The following is a 17,290-nucleotide window of genomic DNA, read 5'->3' as shown; positions in this document are numbered from 1 at the left end:
CCATATAAAAGAAAGTTTCAGATGGAATCTGCCATCAATCACGTCATCAACAGCACTAACCACACTTTAGTATATAGCAAACGAATGTTCGCCACCTTTCTTCTCTTCACAAAATAACCTGTTATCCGACATTAGCAGCGTTTTTCGCCAGTTTATGTACCCTATCAAAAAGTGTAGCTCTAGATGTACCGTCGAGCCGGACTATTTTCTCTACGCCGGTTATGCCCAAGGCGTCACTGAGTGACTGGAGCCATCCTCGAGAATTGTAACTTAATAGAACGTGGTTGTAGGCCAGTTGGTATGACATTTTAAGAGAAGAAAACGCAGAAGCAGCAGGACAGAGTACACTTAGCTGTTACGACAGAGTACACTTAGCATTCGTCCTGTTCTATCTCATGAGACTAAGATCATTGGAACTGCATAACTGTTTAATTGATCAGCTGTTACATTCCTCTCCTCTATCAAAGTTCAACTCTAAATAATGTTTCCGCCATGACGAGAGATGAATATAAAATAAAAACATAAACTAGCTGGTTGAGCTGCAGGTGACTCCAACTGCAGATTTTCTATAGGCACTGAACGGCACACTGATAAGAAATTTTGCATCTAAACATTTCAGATTGTAAGAGAATCAGTTGGAGTGTTATGAGGTACAATACTTTCGGTCTTTTGACACACATATGGAGCCCTGTGCTCATGAAGACTGTTAGTTCGGTTCAGTAAGGGATATGAAGAAAACAACGCCTGAATGTTTACATCACAGAGTAATGCTTCTGATTAGTATTATGCTTGGAAACATCATTCTGGCATGCTTTCACAATGTGACCCGAGTAAGTACGGGTGCAGACAAATGTTTGTATCTGACAAGAAAGAAATGAAACGGAAAAAAGTATTTGAATGTTTGCGTGTAATTTTATCTGCCGCTTATTTACTTGCGCAAGTGCAAACCAATTGTCTCTTGCTATTATGTACTACGAGTCTTTCCACTCCAGGCCACCTCCACTGCTGAATGCAAGCAGACTTCATCATTCTAACAGTTTCGAAGTAAAGGTAGGTTAGTAAGAAATACACATCTTGTAAAATTGTTACTGGCATTCCCAAACTTTTTGTACAAAGGGCCATTGTGGTTTAGAAATAATAGCATCGACATGCTTCGTATTGTGAAAGAACCATCGGAAATATGGGATCCCGTATTTTTTCCTCAAAGGTACGTATGACGCAAGACACACGGAATACATTATTACGGATGATGACGCGAAGACGGAAACGTGTCTACATGGCTATATCTAAGGATGAACTGCCAAGCTTTCAGTAAATAGAAAGACTGTTGGTGGTTCGCTTGTCGCGGAAGCGTCTTCGTCGTTGTCTGAGTTGAGCGATGACGCACCACATCACGTGGTCAGTGGCGCCACGTGACGCACCTTTTGACAACTCGTTCGGTCCACCATGTGCGTCGCACGCAGGCATGTAATTACGCTACCTTTATTTGAAAATCATAGAAGTATAGGCTGCAAAAACACAAACTGCTGCGTTGGTAAAAATTTTCCGTGAGCGGTCATATATTTAGAATCATTGGTCGGAAAAAATTTAGTCATTTCGGCAGCTTACACGCACAGTTCTAAATTCGGTTGAAAGGAGGCGCTGCCAGCTTTAGTTCAGTTCAGTCGTTCAGTCATGTCCGACTCTTCGTGACCCTATGGACCATGTCACGCCATGCTTTCCGGTCTCTCACTATCTTCCTAACATCACATAACTTCATCTGCAGTGCCTCGAAGATGCCATCTAACCATCGCGTTCGCTGCCTACCCCTTCTCCGGTGACCCTCAACCTTTCCCAACATCAAATCTTTCTCCAACGACTCCTCTCTTCTCATCAGATGACCAAAGTAGCTGAGCTTTAACTTTAGAATTTGACCCTCCAATGAGCAGTCAGGGTTTATGGTCGACAATATCGACTGATTTGATCTTCTGGCAGTCCAAGGAACTCTCAAGAGTCTTCGCCAGCACCACAATTCAAACGCGTCAAGTCTTCGGCGGTCAGCCTTTTTCACAGTCCAACTCTCGCATCCATACTTCACAACTGGAAAGATCATAGCACGAATTATACGGATCTTGGTTGGCAGACTAATGTCTCTGCTCTTTACTAAGCGGCCAAGGCTAACCATTGCTCTCTTGCCCAGAAGCAGGCGTCTCTTAATTTCATGGCTGCAGTCTCCTTCCGAGGTAATCTTCGAGCCCAAGAAGAAAAAATCTGTCACAGCTTCCACTTCTTGTCCTTTGATGCTCCAGGACTTGATAGGGCAAGACGCCATGATCTTTGTCTTTTTAATGTTCAGTTTAAGCCCAAACTTCTCACTCTTTTCTTGTACGCGCATCAGAAGTCTCTTGAGTTTCATTTCACTTTCTGCCATTAAAGCGGTATCATCCGCATATCTAAGGTTGTTGATACGTTTTCCAACAATCTTCACTCCAGCTGAAGACTCGTCCAGACCGGCCTTCCTTATGATACACTCGGCATATAGGTTAAATAGGCAGGGCGACAGTATGCAGCCTTGTCTCACTCCTTTCTCAATCGGAAACCAATCAGTAGGACCATGCCCAGTTCTGACTGTGGCCTCTTGCCCTTCATACAGGTTCCTGAGGAGACAGATGAGGTGAATTGGAACTCCCATCTCTTGGAGAGCTTGCCACAATCTGCTGTGGTCTACGCAGTAAAACGCTTTCGCATAATCAGTAAAGCAGAAGTAGATTGTTTTCTGGAACTCTCTTGCTTTTTTCATGATCCAGCGAAGGTTGGCAATTTGGTCTCTAGTTCCTCTACCCTTGCGAAACCCAGCTTGCACGTCCGGAAGCTCCCGATCCACATACTGCTGCAACCTACCTTGGAGGATTTTCAACATCACCTTGCTAGCAAGCGAAATAAGTGCGATCGTGCGGTAGTTGGAACAATCTTTGGCACTGCCTTTCTTTGAAATGGGGATGTAAACTGACCTCCTCCAATCCTGTGGCCACTGCAGGGTTGTCCAAACCTTCTGACATAATGTATGCAGAATGTTAACAGCGTCATGGTTGTGGTTTTGAAGCAACTCAGCTGGAATGCCATCAATTCCGCTGGCCTTGTTCTTAGCAAGTCTGTCTAAGGCCCATTCAACTTCACTCTTCAGGATGCCCGGCTCGAGATCAGTAATCACAACCGTCTTATGTTGGGTTTCCACATTCGGGTCCTTCTTGTACAGTTGTTCTGTGTATTCCTGCCACCTCTTCTTTATCTCTGAAGCTTCAGTGAGGTCCTTGCCTCGTTTGTCCTTTATCACGCCCAGCTTAGCACAGAAGCTTCCTTTGATATCTTTGATTGTCTTATACAGAGCTCTTGTGTTCCTTAATTGGCTGTTGTCCTCAACTACTTGGCAGCGTATGTTCAGAAAGGCATTCTTATCTCTCCATGCTATTTTCTGAAAATCCCCATTAAGAACCTTGTATCTTTCTCTTTCCCCCATAACTTTTGCCATCCTTCTTTCCTCAGCTATTTGCAAAGCCTCTTCAGATAACCAGTTTGCTTTCTTGCATTTCTTTTGCTTTGGAACTACCTTAGTAGCAACTTCTTGTATTATATCACGAACATCAGTCCACATCTCTTCGGGCTCTGTCTTCTAGATCTAATTCTTGAAATCGATTCCTCACTTCCACAGCATATTCTAATGGAATTTGATCCAGATCATACCTGAAAGGCCTTCTAGTTCTCTGCGGTTTCCTCAATCGAAGCTTAATTTTGGCAACAAGAAGCTGATGATTGGTGCCACAATCGGTCCCAGGCCTTGTTTTTACTGCTTGTATAGCGCTTCTCCATCTCTGCCGGCAAAGAATACAATCGATCTGATTCCTGTACAGACCGTCCGGTGAAGTCCATGTGTACAGGCGCCTCTTGTGCTGTTGAAAATCAGTATTCGCTACGGTCAGGTTGTTTTCTTGACAAAACTCTACTAGCCTCTGCCCAGCTTCATTTGGCTCACCAAGACCGACCTTGCCTATAATTCCAGATATTTCTTCACTCCCGACCTTAGCATTCCAGTCTCCTATGAGAAAAACGACGTCTGATGATGGGGTGCGGTCTAAAAGGCATTGTAGGTCCGAATAAAATCTCTCAACGTCAGCTTCTTCAGCAGTAGTGGTCGGTGCATAGACTTGGATAACTGTTATGTTGAAAGGGTGACCTTGGATCCGAAGTGAAATCATTCGGTCGTTTTTGGGGTTGTACCCTAGCACTGCTTTGCCCATTCTTCTGTTTACTATGAGAGCGACCCCATTCCTTCTCTTGGATTCATGCCCACAATAAAAGACATAATGGTCGCCGGAGTTAAATTCTCCCATTGCGGTCCACTTGAGCTCGCTGATACCCATGATATCAATGTTCAATCTGTCCGTTTCTCGCTTGACGACGTCCAGTTTACCTTGCGTCATAGATCTTACATTCCATGTTGCTATGTGATATATCTCCTTGCAACATCGGACTTTCCGGTCGCTTCCCGACACATCCACAACTGAGCGTCCTTTTGGCTTTAGCCCAGCCGCTTCATTCGTCCTGGAGCTACTAGGAATCGCCCTTTGTTCATCCCCAGTAGCGTGTGGGACGCCTTCCAACCTGGGGGGCTCATCTTCCGGCGCCATATCATTAATGGTATTGTGACTGACCGTAGGGTTTTCTTGGCAGGAAATACTGGAGTGGGTTGCCATTATCTTCTCCAGTGAATCAAATTTTGTCAGAACTCTCTGCCGTGACCTGTCTATCTTGGGTGGCCCTACACAGCAGAGCTCACGACTTCATCGAGTTTCGCAAGCCCCTCCGCCACGACAAGGCAGTGATCCATGAAGGGGGCCAGCTTTAGTACTCTATCCAAAACAAGGAGCCAATTTTCTAATGTGCACGTTTGTGTGGACGGAGTCTGAAACGGTTAATCTTGCGTTCTTCTTGAAACTTCACTCCAGAAAGTGGCAGTTCCTGGAGTAATTCGAAACCAAAGGAACATATTATTCACAAAGCAGACTGGAAAAATACACCCGTAGGGATTCAATGAACAATGTAATTTCTTACTACCGTCCACATGGTCGTAATCAGACTATTATACAAAAAATGTCATACACCTGTTTCATTCCAGGCAGTTGAAAAGTAATTTTTTTAAAGATGAATGTTCCGAAGGAACGATGCAGCATTGATTATGTTAACATATCTGCGCTCAGGCTAATTCCAACTATTAACTTCGTTCTTCGGCATTTTTGAACTACTAAACCTTATCATGAACCGATTGGACAATGGAATTTACATCCGCAGGGAGACAGAGGGAAAGTGACAGCCTACCTCAAAACAAGAAGTACAACTGCACATGAAATAACTGAAATTTAGCTAAATTTGTCTAATAGAACTGAAAACAATGATCATTAATAGCATTTGCTCTTCAGTGAATTTATACAACTTTGAGCGTCCCAGCACAAATACAGGACAATTGACAGAACCGTTAAGGAGTACCATTATAAGATTATATCACCGATGTTCTTTTGCTCCAGTGAACCAAGCGCCTGTTTCAAATCAGCAGTACGACTGCCTGTGTTTTTGCAAAATATTTTTGAATTCAATATTTTGACTGCAGAGGCCCCGCATTTAAACGACTCTGAGTGCCCGGCGATGCTACTTACTGTAAGAGTAATATAACCGCATTAGTTTTAACCTAGGTGCCAGAGAAGCACCGGAACATCCTTGGAAGCAGCAAATCGAAGCTTTCTCGGGAGCAGCACGAACTCAGAAAGAGTGAACTTGGCAGCGTTTGACCAAGTCACAGATGGTAGTGCCGTAATCACTGCGCATACAAGGGCCCTGAGCCCGCTGCAACTCGATATATTTTAAACTCCACTGGCTTTCATTTTTAACAAATAAAAAAGGGCTACTCTGAAGCTGCCTAGTCGGAAACACATATAGGTTGGAATATTTTCGTGGCCCCTTGACAATTTTTCTTTTCACACTTGAGCGTTAAAATTATATTTTAAACGTTGATTAGTTTATGTCCACTAATTTTTCAGGCAAGCGAAAAAATTAAGTGTTCTATAGAACCCTCCGGTCTTTTTTTATTTTCGGCCCATCTTAGTAGGGATACCCTGTACATATGTGTCCACATCCTCCCTGTGGACAACTCGATCAGGCGCAAGTGCATTCCAGCCTATGCCGCCCATGCGCACCAAACTGCCTCCGTTAATTCGCCACCCAGCGCGCTGCCGCAGCCTGATAGCAACAAGCCTGCGCCCAGAAAGATAAGCCAGACAGGTGGGCAACCGCAGGCTGCCAACTGCATGATGTTTCCCGACATTCGCGTAGGGTGAGCCATCTAGTGTATGTCTTGGTACGTCGCTAGTTCTTCCATGAAGGGGCACAGCATTGTGGGCGAGTGACGCCAATACCGTTCCTGACTGTGCAGATAGCTCATGAGCTTACCAATGACGCTGATGTCCCATGGATGTGGCCATTTTTTCAATGGCACTAATGCACTGTCACAATTCCTATGCTATCACTTAAAATACGTTAACTAAGTCAGCTTTCAATATTTCAGATCAGATCAGATCAGTCGTTCAATCGTGTCCGACTCTTCCTGACCCTATGGACCACATCATGCCACGCTTTCCGGTCTCTCACTAACTTCCTAACATCACATAACTTCATCTGCAGCAACTTTGCTACGAAATGGCGGATTTCGGTGGTATGCAGAAAAGTGCGATGTGCCTCTTGGACAACGTGGCTGCTGGCTCGCTGGTGGCCGCACCCTTTAACGAGAGGCTCGATTCGCAGGTCTTTTTTATCCCGGGAAAATGTTTCCTATGCTAGCAGTAGCAGCGAGCTACAATATAATATTAGCCAATACAGTTTCAGTTTTGGTGATAAAGACTTCAAAGAACTAGCCCGAACCATCAACAACTGTCCCTTAACGATTTATTTGCGCCTATGATTCTGCATTTTATTTGTGCTGCCTCGGATGAAAGGGGAATGTTCATATACTGTCTCTATCATTTACCACGGTAAAACTTAATTCGGCCAAGATTTTTTCTAGTCATTCCCACACAAGGTTCGTAACGTTTAGCTTAAATTATCTCCGCACATTGCTCGGATTTCACAGCCCAGCCAAGACAAACAAATGCCTAACGTAGGTGACAGCATGAGACCTTTCTCAATAGAGGAAAAACCATTCCAGCCACGTCGAATATGTTTGTTCGGGACTCAGTCTGAGTAAGTACTTTGAGCTTAAATCGATGACCTACAAAAAAGTGCCATGTGTAGAGACGTGCCGCTCGATGCATCACTCATTTGCATGCGCACGTTCAATCTTTTACAGCTGCATGCCTTCTGGAGTGATGCCAGGTTCATTCATGGTTTTCTTCGTCCTAGCGTCATGGTCATAAGGTATGTTGTAGCTGCTCTGTTCAAGGCACAGCTTTCAATAGTCTTAGCTTGAAGCATTTTATGGGACTACATGTGTTGCACAACGATTCTTCGTACTGAATCCTGTTTGAAGTTTTGTGTCGTTAGTAAATATTTTATTGTTTATTCTTTTGTATTCACAATCTCAATTTATATTCCAAATGTATAAATTGAGAAGCATATTTTTACCGGCGGGGGTATTAGTTACTCCTAGAAATTTTCTTTTGAAATACTTTCATTTTATATGACTTCCATGAAATACCTTCTTGTTGCAAGAAGCAATTTTTTATGCTAAAGTTATTTAAGGGCGAAACTATTTGAACATTGCGATGCTTTATGAAAGAAGCCAGAATAGTAAGAAGCTTGTATTTGCAATAGTTTTTGACGCAAAAATCTTCACTAGCCTAGTCAGCTCCGAGTCTCTCGTGTGCTCCATCGTTAGAAATACATATCAAAGGGTCTTAGCTGGCTGAGTCTGACATAACCGTCCCATGTGAAACGAGAGACCGAAGTTGGCAGCTCTTGCCAGGGGACCACGGTCATGGACACGGACGCGGTTAGACCGGGCGTAGTATTGCTTTCGCAGGAGAGAGGCAGGTGGTCGGAGCCGCCGCTGCCGTCGCAACCGCCGCCGCGACTCCGCCGGTTGACCTATTAGCCGGTGCCGCGCGCTTACACCGGGCTATGTTTACGTCGATACAGAAGTGTAACGGTGATGATGATGTGGAATCGGAATAAAGTTTAATCTTATGCGATGTACGGCTGTAATCATTGTTTCACCGTGATGATAAGCCATGGAATATCTGTAAGGTGCAACCGTGAGCTACAACGTAAGCCACAACTACGCCAAGGAACCACCCGCTAAGCCATGGCATCACAGAAGCTTTTTGCTTCTGATATCCAGGCGTAACCAAGCTAAGCCACCACCGATTTTTTTTTTTCACATAATGTCCGTAACTTTTAAATGTTTGCCACAAATGGTATAAATTTTCTATTTTAAAAATAAAACATCCCGCGACTACGAGCTACTTTGTTTTAAGTGCCGACTTTTCTACAGTACAGTACATTCATTTAGCAGCTTTTTTTGTCATATTTGTTGATATCGCCGACAAAATGCTTTGAATCCAAAATGCGGGACAATCGATCTCTCATGCTACTTTCGCGCGACCCACTCTCTCTCTCTCACACACAAATACACAACGAACTCAGGCTCGTCTCTATAGAAATCGATATTTCGAGCGAAACAGAAGCTTGCAAGCTGAAGTCATTGAGATATCCTTAGAAAACAGGTTCTACAACTGAGAAAGCAGTTTGGCGGGAAGGTCACTAAGGTGATTTATATAGAATGACTTTGCTCTGGGGTACTGAAAGAAAACCACATTCGTCTCCGATAGCCAACGAAAAAAAATATCACCGTCTTCATTCGCTCAACACTTTCTGCGTGCCGCAATTTAAAACGAAAATTGCGGAACGGCTACATTTAGGTGAATCCGAGAACAAAATTGAGCTTTCGATCATGAAGCTCCAAAGTATTCCTCAATCCTCGATTAGCACACCTCTCACCACACAGGCGCAGCTTCAAAACGGTAATTACACTATAGCATAAAGAGTTGCATGGCGCTCAAAGGTATCGTAACTGCTGTTTACCGCACCGACAATCCTAATGACGAAATCTCTGCTACAGAAACTTGGCAACCTTGAAGTCTGGGCTAGCTCGTAATTAGATTTCATTCTATTTGCCGTCCAAAGAAAATGTCCGAATCAAAAAAAGAAAGCATCATCTGCTCGCAAAACGCCCAGTAGGTGAATCTTTGACTCTCTCTGCTTTATTTCTGTGTATCGTGGCCCTATTACGTGATAAACATGGCGAAACCCGGCTGAAAGTAATTATTCAACGCCAAAAAAAGAAAAAAAAAACCCTATAATGTATCGTCATTCGTGATCTAAGCGTGGCCTCTGCCTTTTATCTGGCGCCGTGTCTCCGGTGTGTCTCCCAAGATAATATCTATTTCCTCAGAAGTTTCCCGACCGGGTTCCTATTAAAGCGCTTTGATACTTAGTCGAATTCAGCTCACCGAAACTTCATGTATTTTCATTTCTAACTCTGTACAAAGCTCAGGCAGGGGGCGTGGACGACGGAAGGATCACGTACGACACAGGTAGGCTCAGACATGCCACGTTGCTTCGCAAAACTGGCCAAGGGCACCCTGCAGGGGCCAAGCACATGAAAATTGCAGCAAACGATCTCACCACTACGATGGCACAGAGGTAAGAATCCAAACTAGGACAACGAAAGGAACAAACATACAGACTGGGAGGCTAACCGCAACGAATAAGGTAAACACCATTAAGTTGAAATTGCTAACGCCCGAATGAGATCTATGGTGAGGTGACGGCGAATACAGGCTGATGGAGTGAATCACTTTCGTCCGTAGCCGCATTTAAAAGTTCACGCTATTATTACTACGCTTAGTAATGCGAAACTTGAGTTTTTGGTATCTTATCCACAGGCCATCGCCCACAAGACATGTAGTGCCACACGGTGGCGGCGCTTGGCAAGAGCCAGAGTTGTGTGGAGGTCCGTCATGTTGCTGCACTAAGCGAGCAAGCAAACGGGGAAAGCCGGCACTCTTTCATGCAGGATGTATATAGTGCAGAGGCTAGAGCGAGTCGAACTGTTCACGAGCGCCGACCCAGAAGCCCGTACCCAGCCCTGCCAGTGGGCCGGGCGCGGATCACTTGAGAGTCCATTTTGCTTGACTTCGAGTCGGGACAGGGCCAACGTATATTTATTTTGAGTAGACCAGCCGGGCTCATTAATCCCGAATATACTGCACGTACAAAGACAGATGTAACACCCTTTTCGCGGTCAACCATCTGAATTGTCTCCAAACGTCGGCCCCCGTCTCCTCGGCGCGGTCACGCTGGGAAAGAATTCTCCGCCAGCCGCCAGTGACCGAAGTGAAGGGCCGCTTGCCGTCTACTGAGCAGCAACAAATTGCAATCCTCGCTCCGAGGAAATATATTTCAGTATCCGTTTCAAGATTCACGCCGCAACCGTCTCTGAAGCACCTCTGCTGTGGCTCGCGCCTGGCATTGACAACTCGCTGAAGAAGCGGCACACTGCACCAAGACCTGCGGTGCTCTGAATCAGGTCTTTTTTCTCGGCTCAGATAACACGGGATCGGCGCCTTGCCGACTCTGAGAAAAGCAAGCGTTTTTAAGAAAAATATTCTAAAAAATGTGGTCTTCCGCCGCCGTTGCCTCCTTTGTTGCTCGCTCCCTTGCGACGCAGGCTGGGTAGCTGTGCTCCGTTGTACTTGTTATTCGGTGAAGTAAAGGCAGCACGTTTCCTTTTCGTGCACAGGCATTATTGTTTCTGTGTTATCATTTCAACTACGACATAGATGGTCGAGACGGGCCAGGGCGGGGTCTTAAGTTTGGACGCAAGGCCAGGCCAGTCGAGTTCCGTATACACAGGTCAATCAGGTATTCTCGCGCACCGCGATTCTAAACCTCTAGAGCGTGCTACTTATACAACTCGGGATTGATCGACGTGCGGGCGCCGTTTTTTTACAATCTAAATGTGTCAGCTTGTATTGGTTGTCCCACGTAACATTAGCCTGCCGAGGTTTTAAAAATGAAAGGCCCCTGTGATGCGAATGGAACTAGGTGCATAATGTTGTCCCTAACGCAGAGTTTGGCTGCTTTTATTTTCTTCTTGATTACACAACTTTTTAAGTACTGGCTTCAGAACCCAAGTCTCATACTCAAGGTGTAGAGCACTTTTAGGAACCCTGATAAAATTGTTTCTGCATGATAGATCTCACTTGGTCCATTTTTCGCGTTCCAAAGAAAGCCTGAAAATACAAAACCGTCACGCGATGGATGCTAGCGAATCGCCACTCTGTAGCTCTTAAACGTACAATACATGAATAATGTCTGCTACAGTGCGACTGTATACCGCAGGATACCGGCTATGCTCTGGTATAAGGTGTCTGGGTTTCCGTCTTTCGTAGCGTGAAGACGCAACACTGATTGAGCTTTCCTTCCTTGAAATAGAATCAAAAAGCTGTATTCCTATTTTCATTTGCAGACTTTGATGCGCTATCGCTTCCGCCATGCACGGCCAGCAGCATTAATTTGCGCTTTCATGCGACATGAAGCGAAGGACCAAAAACCTGCAACTGGCGGAACGCCCTGTCGCTTCCTCGTTGTCTGTCGCACTGCAGACGAACTTTTTTCATACACAGCACGTTTGAGGCCAGCACAATAGCGGCGCGCAAGCACTCTGTCACGTGACTTCTTTCATATTTCGCGAACTTTCTTGAAAATGGAGAGTAGAGGGGGGAATGACTATGTGAGGTGTATTGACCTTCGAGATCGAGTCGCCACCTAGCAGCATCGTGGCGAACCCTCATCGCGTGCCAGCCCGCACTGATCTACGTGCGCGCGTGCGGCGTGCACAATTGGGCTTTTTGTTTGTTTCACGCTTCCTGTGCACTTTTGCCTAACTATCTGCCTCTTACAAAAAAATATGAACAGGCTATTACCCCCACGCACCATTAAAAAAATAATATATATATATATATATATATATATATATATATATATATATATATATATATATATATATATATATATATATATATATATATATATATATATATATATATATATACTTGTTCATATCGAGTATGTCACACTGGAAAGGACATCATCAGTCGGGGTCTTCGGCGCTTGAGATTCTTTGACAAGCGGTGTCTCAAACGAAGCGCTGCTGTCGTTAGGCGCCGCGTCAAAACAAAACAGGTTGCTGCCGTCAATGTAACTTAATGCAAACGCTGAAAAATAGTATATCCTCGTTTCTGCTTGGAATACCGCAACTACTGAAACATGCATAGCAAAATTCAGTTTGAACCAGTCACTCTGTGCTTTCTGTATCCACGATTGAGCTGGCTTTTTTTTTTTTTTTTTTTTTTTTTTTGCTGTTAAACCTCTGTCGCGTTTTCTCAGTGGTAGGGCCATTTACTGCTGGTTTAGAGAACGGGGGGTTTGATCCCGGCCGTTTCGAAAGGCGCTCCTCGGCTGTGGGATTTGACTGCCCGTTAAGCTAGCCCACGCGGTCAACGAAACCGAGGCCCGCCCCTACACCATACGTCATATAACCGATGTCGCATGACGCGTTAAACCCATTTATGCATTTCATTTTTTTTTTTTTCCGTTGAAGGATTCAGCGCATCCGTAACAGTGGTAATGAGCACATTTCGCTTTAGAGAAATACTCGAACGCTTAAAAAACAAATCTTCGCAGCCCCTGTTACACTAAATATTACATAATACACATAGATCAATGTACGCTGGTAGCCCATTAGAATAATTAAAACCCCTTTTCGTCTGTGCTGTCTTTTGAGAAAACTGGTTGTTTCTGGCAGGGGGAGTAAAATAGCTGTATACGGACTTGACCGTCCATGTTTAGTTAGGGAATAAATACATATTTAGTCGCATGATAAGATGAACTTCATTTCTTTCAGGATAGTTTTATATCCGGCACCTTTTTAGGAAGTAAACGACCGAACCACCCCAATTCCCTGCTCAACAATAATTACAATGATAAAGAAATATTCAGCCTTCAAAATATCTTGTGAGAACATGACAGAGACCAAGCGCAGTTTTTACGATGTTTTCGCAGTTACTAATTCGTAGCTTCTACTTTGACGTTACTGAAAATTAATCGCTGATAGTCCTAAAGTTTGCCAACTGAGTAAAAGTTCTGAAATTCCTTATACTTACTGCGGTTTCAGGAATTCCTTTGGAGTCATTTCACAGTGAAACACCACATTATCTGCCGCAAGAAGCATCCGCCTTGTTGTGAGCTCGGCAAACTCAATCTACATACCGCTCTACACGTGAGCAGTCAGCTTTCCTGTGCGGCGAGGTTTCTTGTACAGTGTCGGCGTATTCTCATTTTTGGGGAATAAGATTGGGATATTCAGTGAGAATGAGGAATGAGATTAGGAATGAGATTGGGATATTCAGTTAGGGGAGAAAATATGTAGCGCAAATCTAGTGTATAGGGTGCCAACATTACCACCCGGTTCTATTCGCGTCCGAAATGTCTTTCATATATAAAACCTTGGCTCAAATCATAGAGGACAACCCCTATAGGTCAATGGAACATCCCATGCAGATCATCTCCACAGTGCCGTAATTATGTCATATTTTCCATGCAATATTTGTTGCGTGCTTTAAAGACAGTAATGGTATCATCACTGTGCGCCTTCAAAGCACGCTAAGTGGTCATACAGCACGCTGCTGTTCTTGTTATGGCTTTACCAGCTCACGAGGAAAGGAGCACGTGGGATTTTCTTTTTCTGTGCCACAACTTGCCGTGCTCCGCCGGAGGGGCTCTGCGCGAGGACAGCTTATTACGACTCTTTATTTGAAAATTCCGCATAACATTCTACGGAACAACGCTTTCCTGCCTATAGCCTGCTTTCCTAACGAGAAGGGGTACGCAGGGCTCAAAGGGAGCGAGTTTGGTATAGTATTTGAAATTCGAGGGTATTTATTTAGAAATAGATAAAATATCGCCGAAAACAGTCAAAACTGAGCAATAATCTTGCTTCCGTCTGACTTCCGATTGCCTCGCCAGATCGTGACGAATGCACGTATCCTGGCGCCGGCCATTCAAACAGTGCTTTTGCATGACATCAACGGCCTAACAAGGTCGAACCCCAGTTAGAGCTAAAAATCGTCTAATGCTTATATGTCCACTTGTAGTATTTTCAAAATGAAAAAACAAAAAAGCCTCCGAAGTGAAACTCGAAACTAGGAATTTTTCGGGGCAAGCTAATGCGGAATACCATATCGCCGTAGCCTTTTTTTTTTTTTTTCTTTAGGCACGGTATTTGCAGCTGATCGTTCCACGCGCAGACAGCACCACACTTTAGCACCCTACACGGAAGGTCGTAGCATCCGACAACTAAAGCTTTCGCAAGCAGTACTCGGTTTGAGTGCTTTAGATTCCTAACCTTGCTTTATTACAGGGCCACTTAGTTTTTGACGCGTTCTTGCTAATAACCCTGCAAGTATTTCTCAAGAAACGTAGGTTGTTTTTTCTACATTCCTGCAATAAGAATCCCTTTTCAAATAAAATTACAAGAATTCAACGCTGCTGAACCAAATATTGAGCGAAAGCATTAGCTCCGGGCGACCGAGCATTCTTATCTTTTTCTTCTTCCTAAGCCCATATATAAAGCCCCACTACCGCCCCCCCCCCCCCCCCAGGGGTAGCGTGAATGCCAGAGTCCTAGCAGGCTGATTCTGACATAATTTCCCCATGTGAAACGAGAGACCCAAGTTGGCAGCTCCTGCCAACTGAGCCGCGGCTCCGACCGTGCCACGCCGGTCGCTTGAGTTAGTAGCCCAGCTCTCATCCTAGTGTCACGTGGGGCGTGACGTCACATCGTCACGTGGGTAAGACGAGGCTACCGCCGCGCTACGCCGACTGCTTGGGTTTGTAGCCCAGCTCTCACCCTAGTGGGGTGTGACGTCACGGCATCCCGCGGGTAAAACTTTGCTATCATCGCGCTACGCTGAAGGCTCGAAACCTAGAGTAGTATTGCTTTTGCAATCATAAGCGTTTCCTTCATTCTGCTGCGCATCTAGAAAAACTACGCAACAACGCTTTCCCGCATATAGCAAGTAGGCAAGTAATAGTTTTTTTTTTTTTTTTTTAACTAGGAAATAAGCACAACAGACTTATCAAAATATCTTCTCTACACTAAGTTTATTCTTTATTTGGAAATATACAGAAAACGAATATTTTGTGTGTGTGGCTGTAAAACCACTGCTGTGGAGGATGGATCAAAATGGTAAGCTGCTTCGGAAATGCAAACGTTTTATTACAGAGTTAAACATGATACGGGCTCCTGCAAGTTATCGACCCAACTCTTTATGCTGTCTGGGCAGCATATGTACCAAATTTGATTAAACAACCGGTTCATGCGCACAAGCGGAACGATAGCAGGTCTTTGCGGTAGACTTGAGGGGAAACGACATGTCTTTCAGCGCTGCTCCTTGGCACAGCCGAAAGGCCTCGTGTATAGTTATTGCTATCTTTAAAACCCAGAAAACCCTCATACGTTTCTTCCGTACCCCTGTTGCTCTGCATTTTTTAGATGACTTTGATGACCTTTCCGCAAAGTTTTGTAGACAGTTCATGCAAAAGAAGCAATATTTTAATGGAATAAATTCTAGGTTAAAAAAAAAAAAAAGATATGATAGCTGAGGGGTGTAGAGCACCGCAGCAAGGGTAGCTGATTTGTTCGCGCATGCAGGCCCGCTTTTGGCACGTGTGATTACTCGGAGCAGAGCATGCAGTGAACAGGTGATGTTTGAAAGTTTGTGACTATCACAGGTAGGTGATATTAGCAGAGACCTTCATTCTATAGCAGGCTTAGGTGACATGTGGATTCTGTTGAGGATGATGGTGATTACTATGAATATGATGACTGATAGTGGTGATGATGACTTGTTTTCATTACGCTTCACATCGCGGCTTTTCCTCAGCATACTTGTGCTTAGCTTGACACCATGCAGATAAAGTTGAAAGATATAAAACCACCAAACAGTAAAAATACCTAAAGCATATGATAAATAAGCGACATGTTATATAGACAACGAAAGCAAAAGGAACAAATGCGGGTGCTCATGTAAAAGTATATTGCTTTTCAATCCAGCGCGATAGCTTACACGACGCCCATATTGAAGCAATTACGAGGTGTCTTAAAAGTAAAAAAAAAAGTGAAATGTTTGCAATCCGGAAAAAGAAACATTCACATTCAGCATGACGGCTGTCCATCAGCGCAGTTGCTTATAGTATTGCAACACAAGCCAAAAAATGAGACAGACCTAAAAAACATTCATCGGCCCTCTAAAGCTGTGACTAGACGTAGTGGTCCCAGTTCATTCCCCTGTGCAGGTTCGGGCTGCATTGACAAGTTTGTGTCAAGTGCTGCAACCATTCTAGATGCCATAAAAATTGCCAAGACTGCAGAGCACTCGGCGATCGTTTCACAGGACTGCATTCCAAGAAGAGAATAAGAACTTACCATTCCCGCAAAAAGAAAAGTTCACAAACATGACTGGCTTCTCCAATGCTTTCCGCTCCAGTCACGTGACTTGGTCCAATCTTCATTGAGCACTGTAAGTGAGATAGCGAATGGAATTTCATGAAGTAAATAAACATATGACAGCGGTGATACCCTGCCACTCTTACCGCTTTTTTATTTATTTTATTTTTCATGCCTCCTGTGGCCAGTGAATTGATCACGACGTCTTGAGGCACTAAATTCGTGACAGCGGCTGATCTAGGAAACGCGCTTTATCCCTAGCTGCAGCTTAGCTGCCAGAAGTAGTGCCTAAAAAAAAAGTAGCGTCGCTCCTTTCCTATACTGCAGTGTAGTTCGGCAGGTTTAGGTGGCAAAAACGAAATACGAGTAAATAAGTTAAAAAGACGCAGTTTTGGCGGATGACACTTTGACCGCGATTATGAATTATTCATCACAAACAGCAGCACACGCCCGGACATCCCCTTTTATCTTCCCCTTATACATGTTTTCTTTTTTATTGGTTGAGCGGCGCAGCCGAGTAGCCTCTCGTGCCAAAGTCCAGATGAACTGGCGGGTGTTAAAGAAAAATATATCAACTCTGTTATTACGTGCGGTCACGGTCGTACGCCAGCACTGTCGGGCCACGTGCCTCGCAAGCGCGGTAGCCATGCAAAACTGTACTCTCCTTTCGTTGGTCCCTGTTTGGTGCGCGCCGCAACT

General features: G+C 44.4%; 1 protein-coding gene across 2 annotated transcripts in view; it reads right to left on the bottom strand.

Annotated features, from left to right (window-relative positions):
- Positions 1 to 16,666, bottom strand: part of LOC146185226 (acetylcholinesterase-like) — a 332,565-nt gene extending 315,899 nt beyond the window's left edge. The window contains exon 1 of one of the 2 annotated variants that reach the window (XM_084606196.1): positions 16,571 to 16,666. In XM_084606196.1, the coding sequence (XP_084462322.1) occupies positions 16,571 to 16,573 (3 nt within the window). In that variant the 5' untranslated portion in view covers positions 16,574 to 16,666. The remainder of the gene's footprint in view (positions 1 to 16,570) is intronic. The other variant, XM_084606195.1, reaches the window with a different exon arrangement.
- Positions 16,667 to 17,290: the final 624 nt, after the last annotated feature.

This window comes from Amblyomma maculatum, chromosome 6, assembly GCF_055883805.1.
Source record: "Amblyomma maculatum isolate TAMU_Amacu chromosome 6, ASM5588380v1, whole genome shotgun sequence".
Taxonomy (NCBI): Eukaryota; Metazoa; Arthropoda; class Arachnida; order Ixodida; family Ixodidae; genus Amblyomma; species Amblyomma maculatum.
This window is presented reverse-complemented; position numbering and strand designations above follow the sequence as displayed.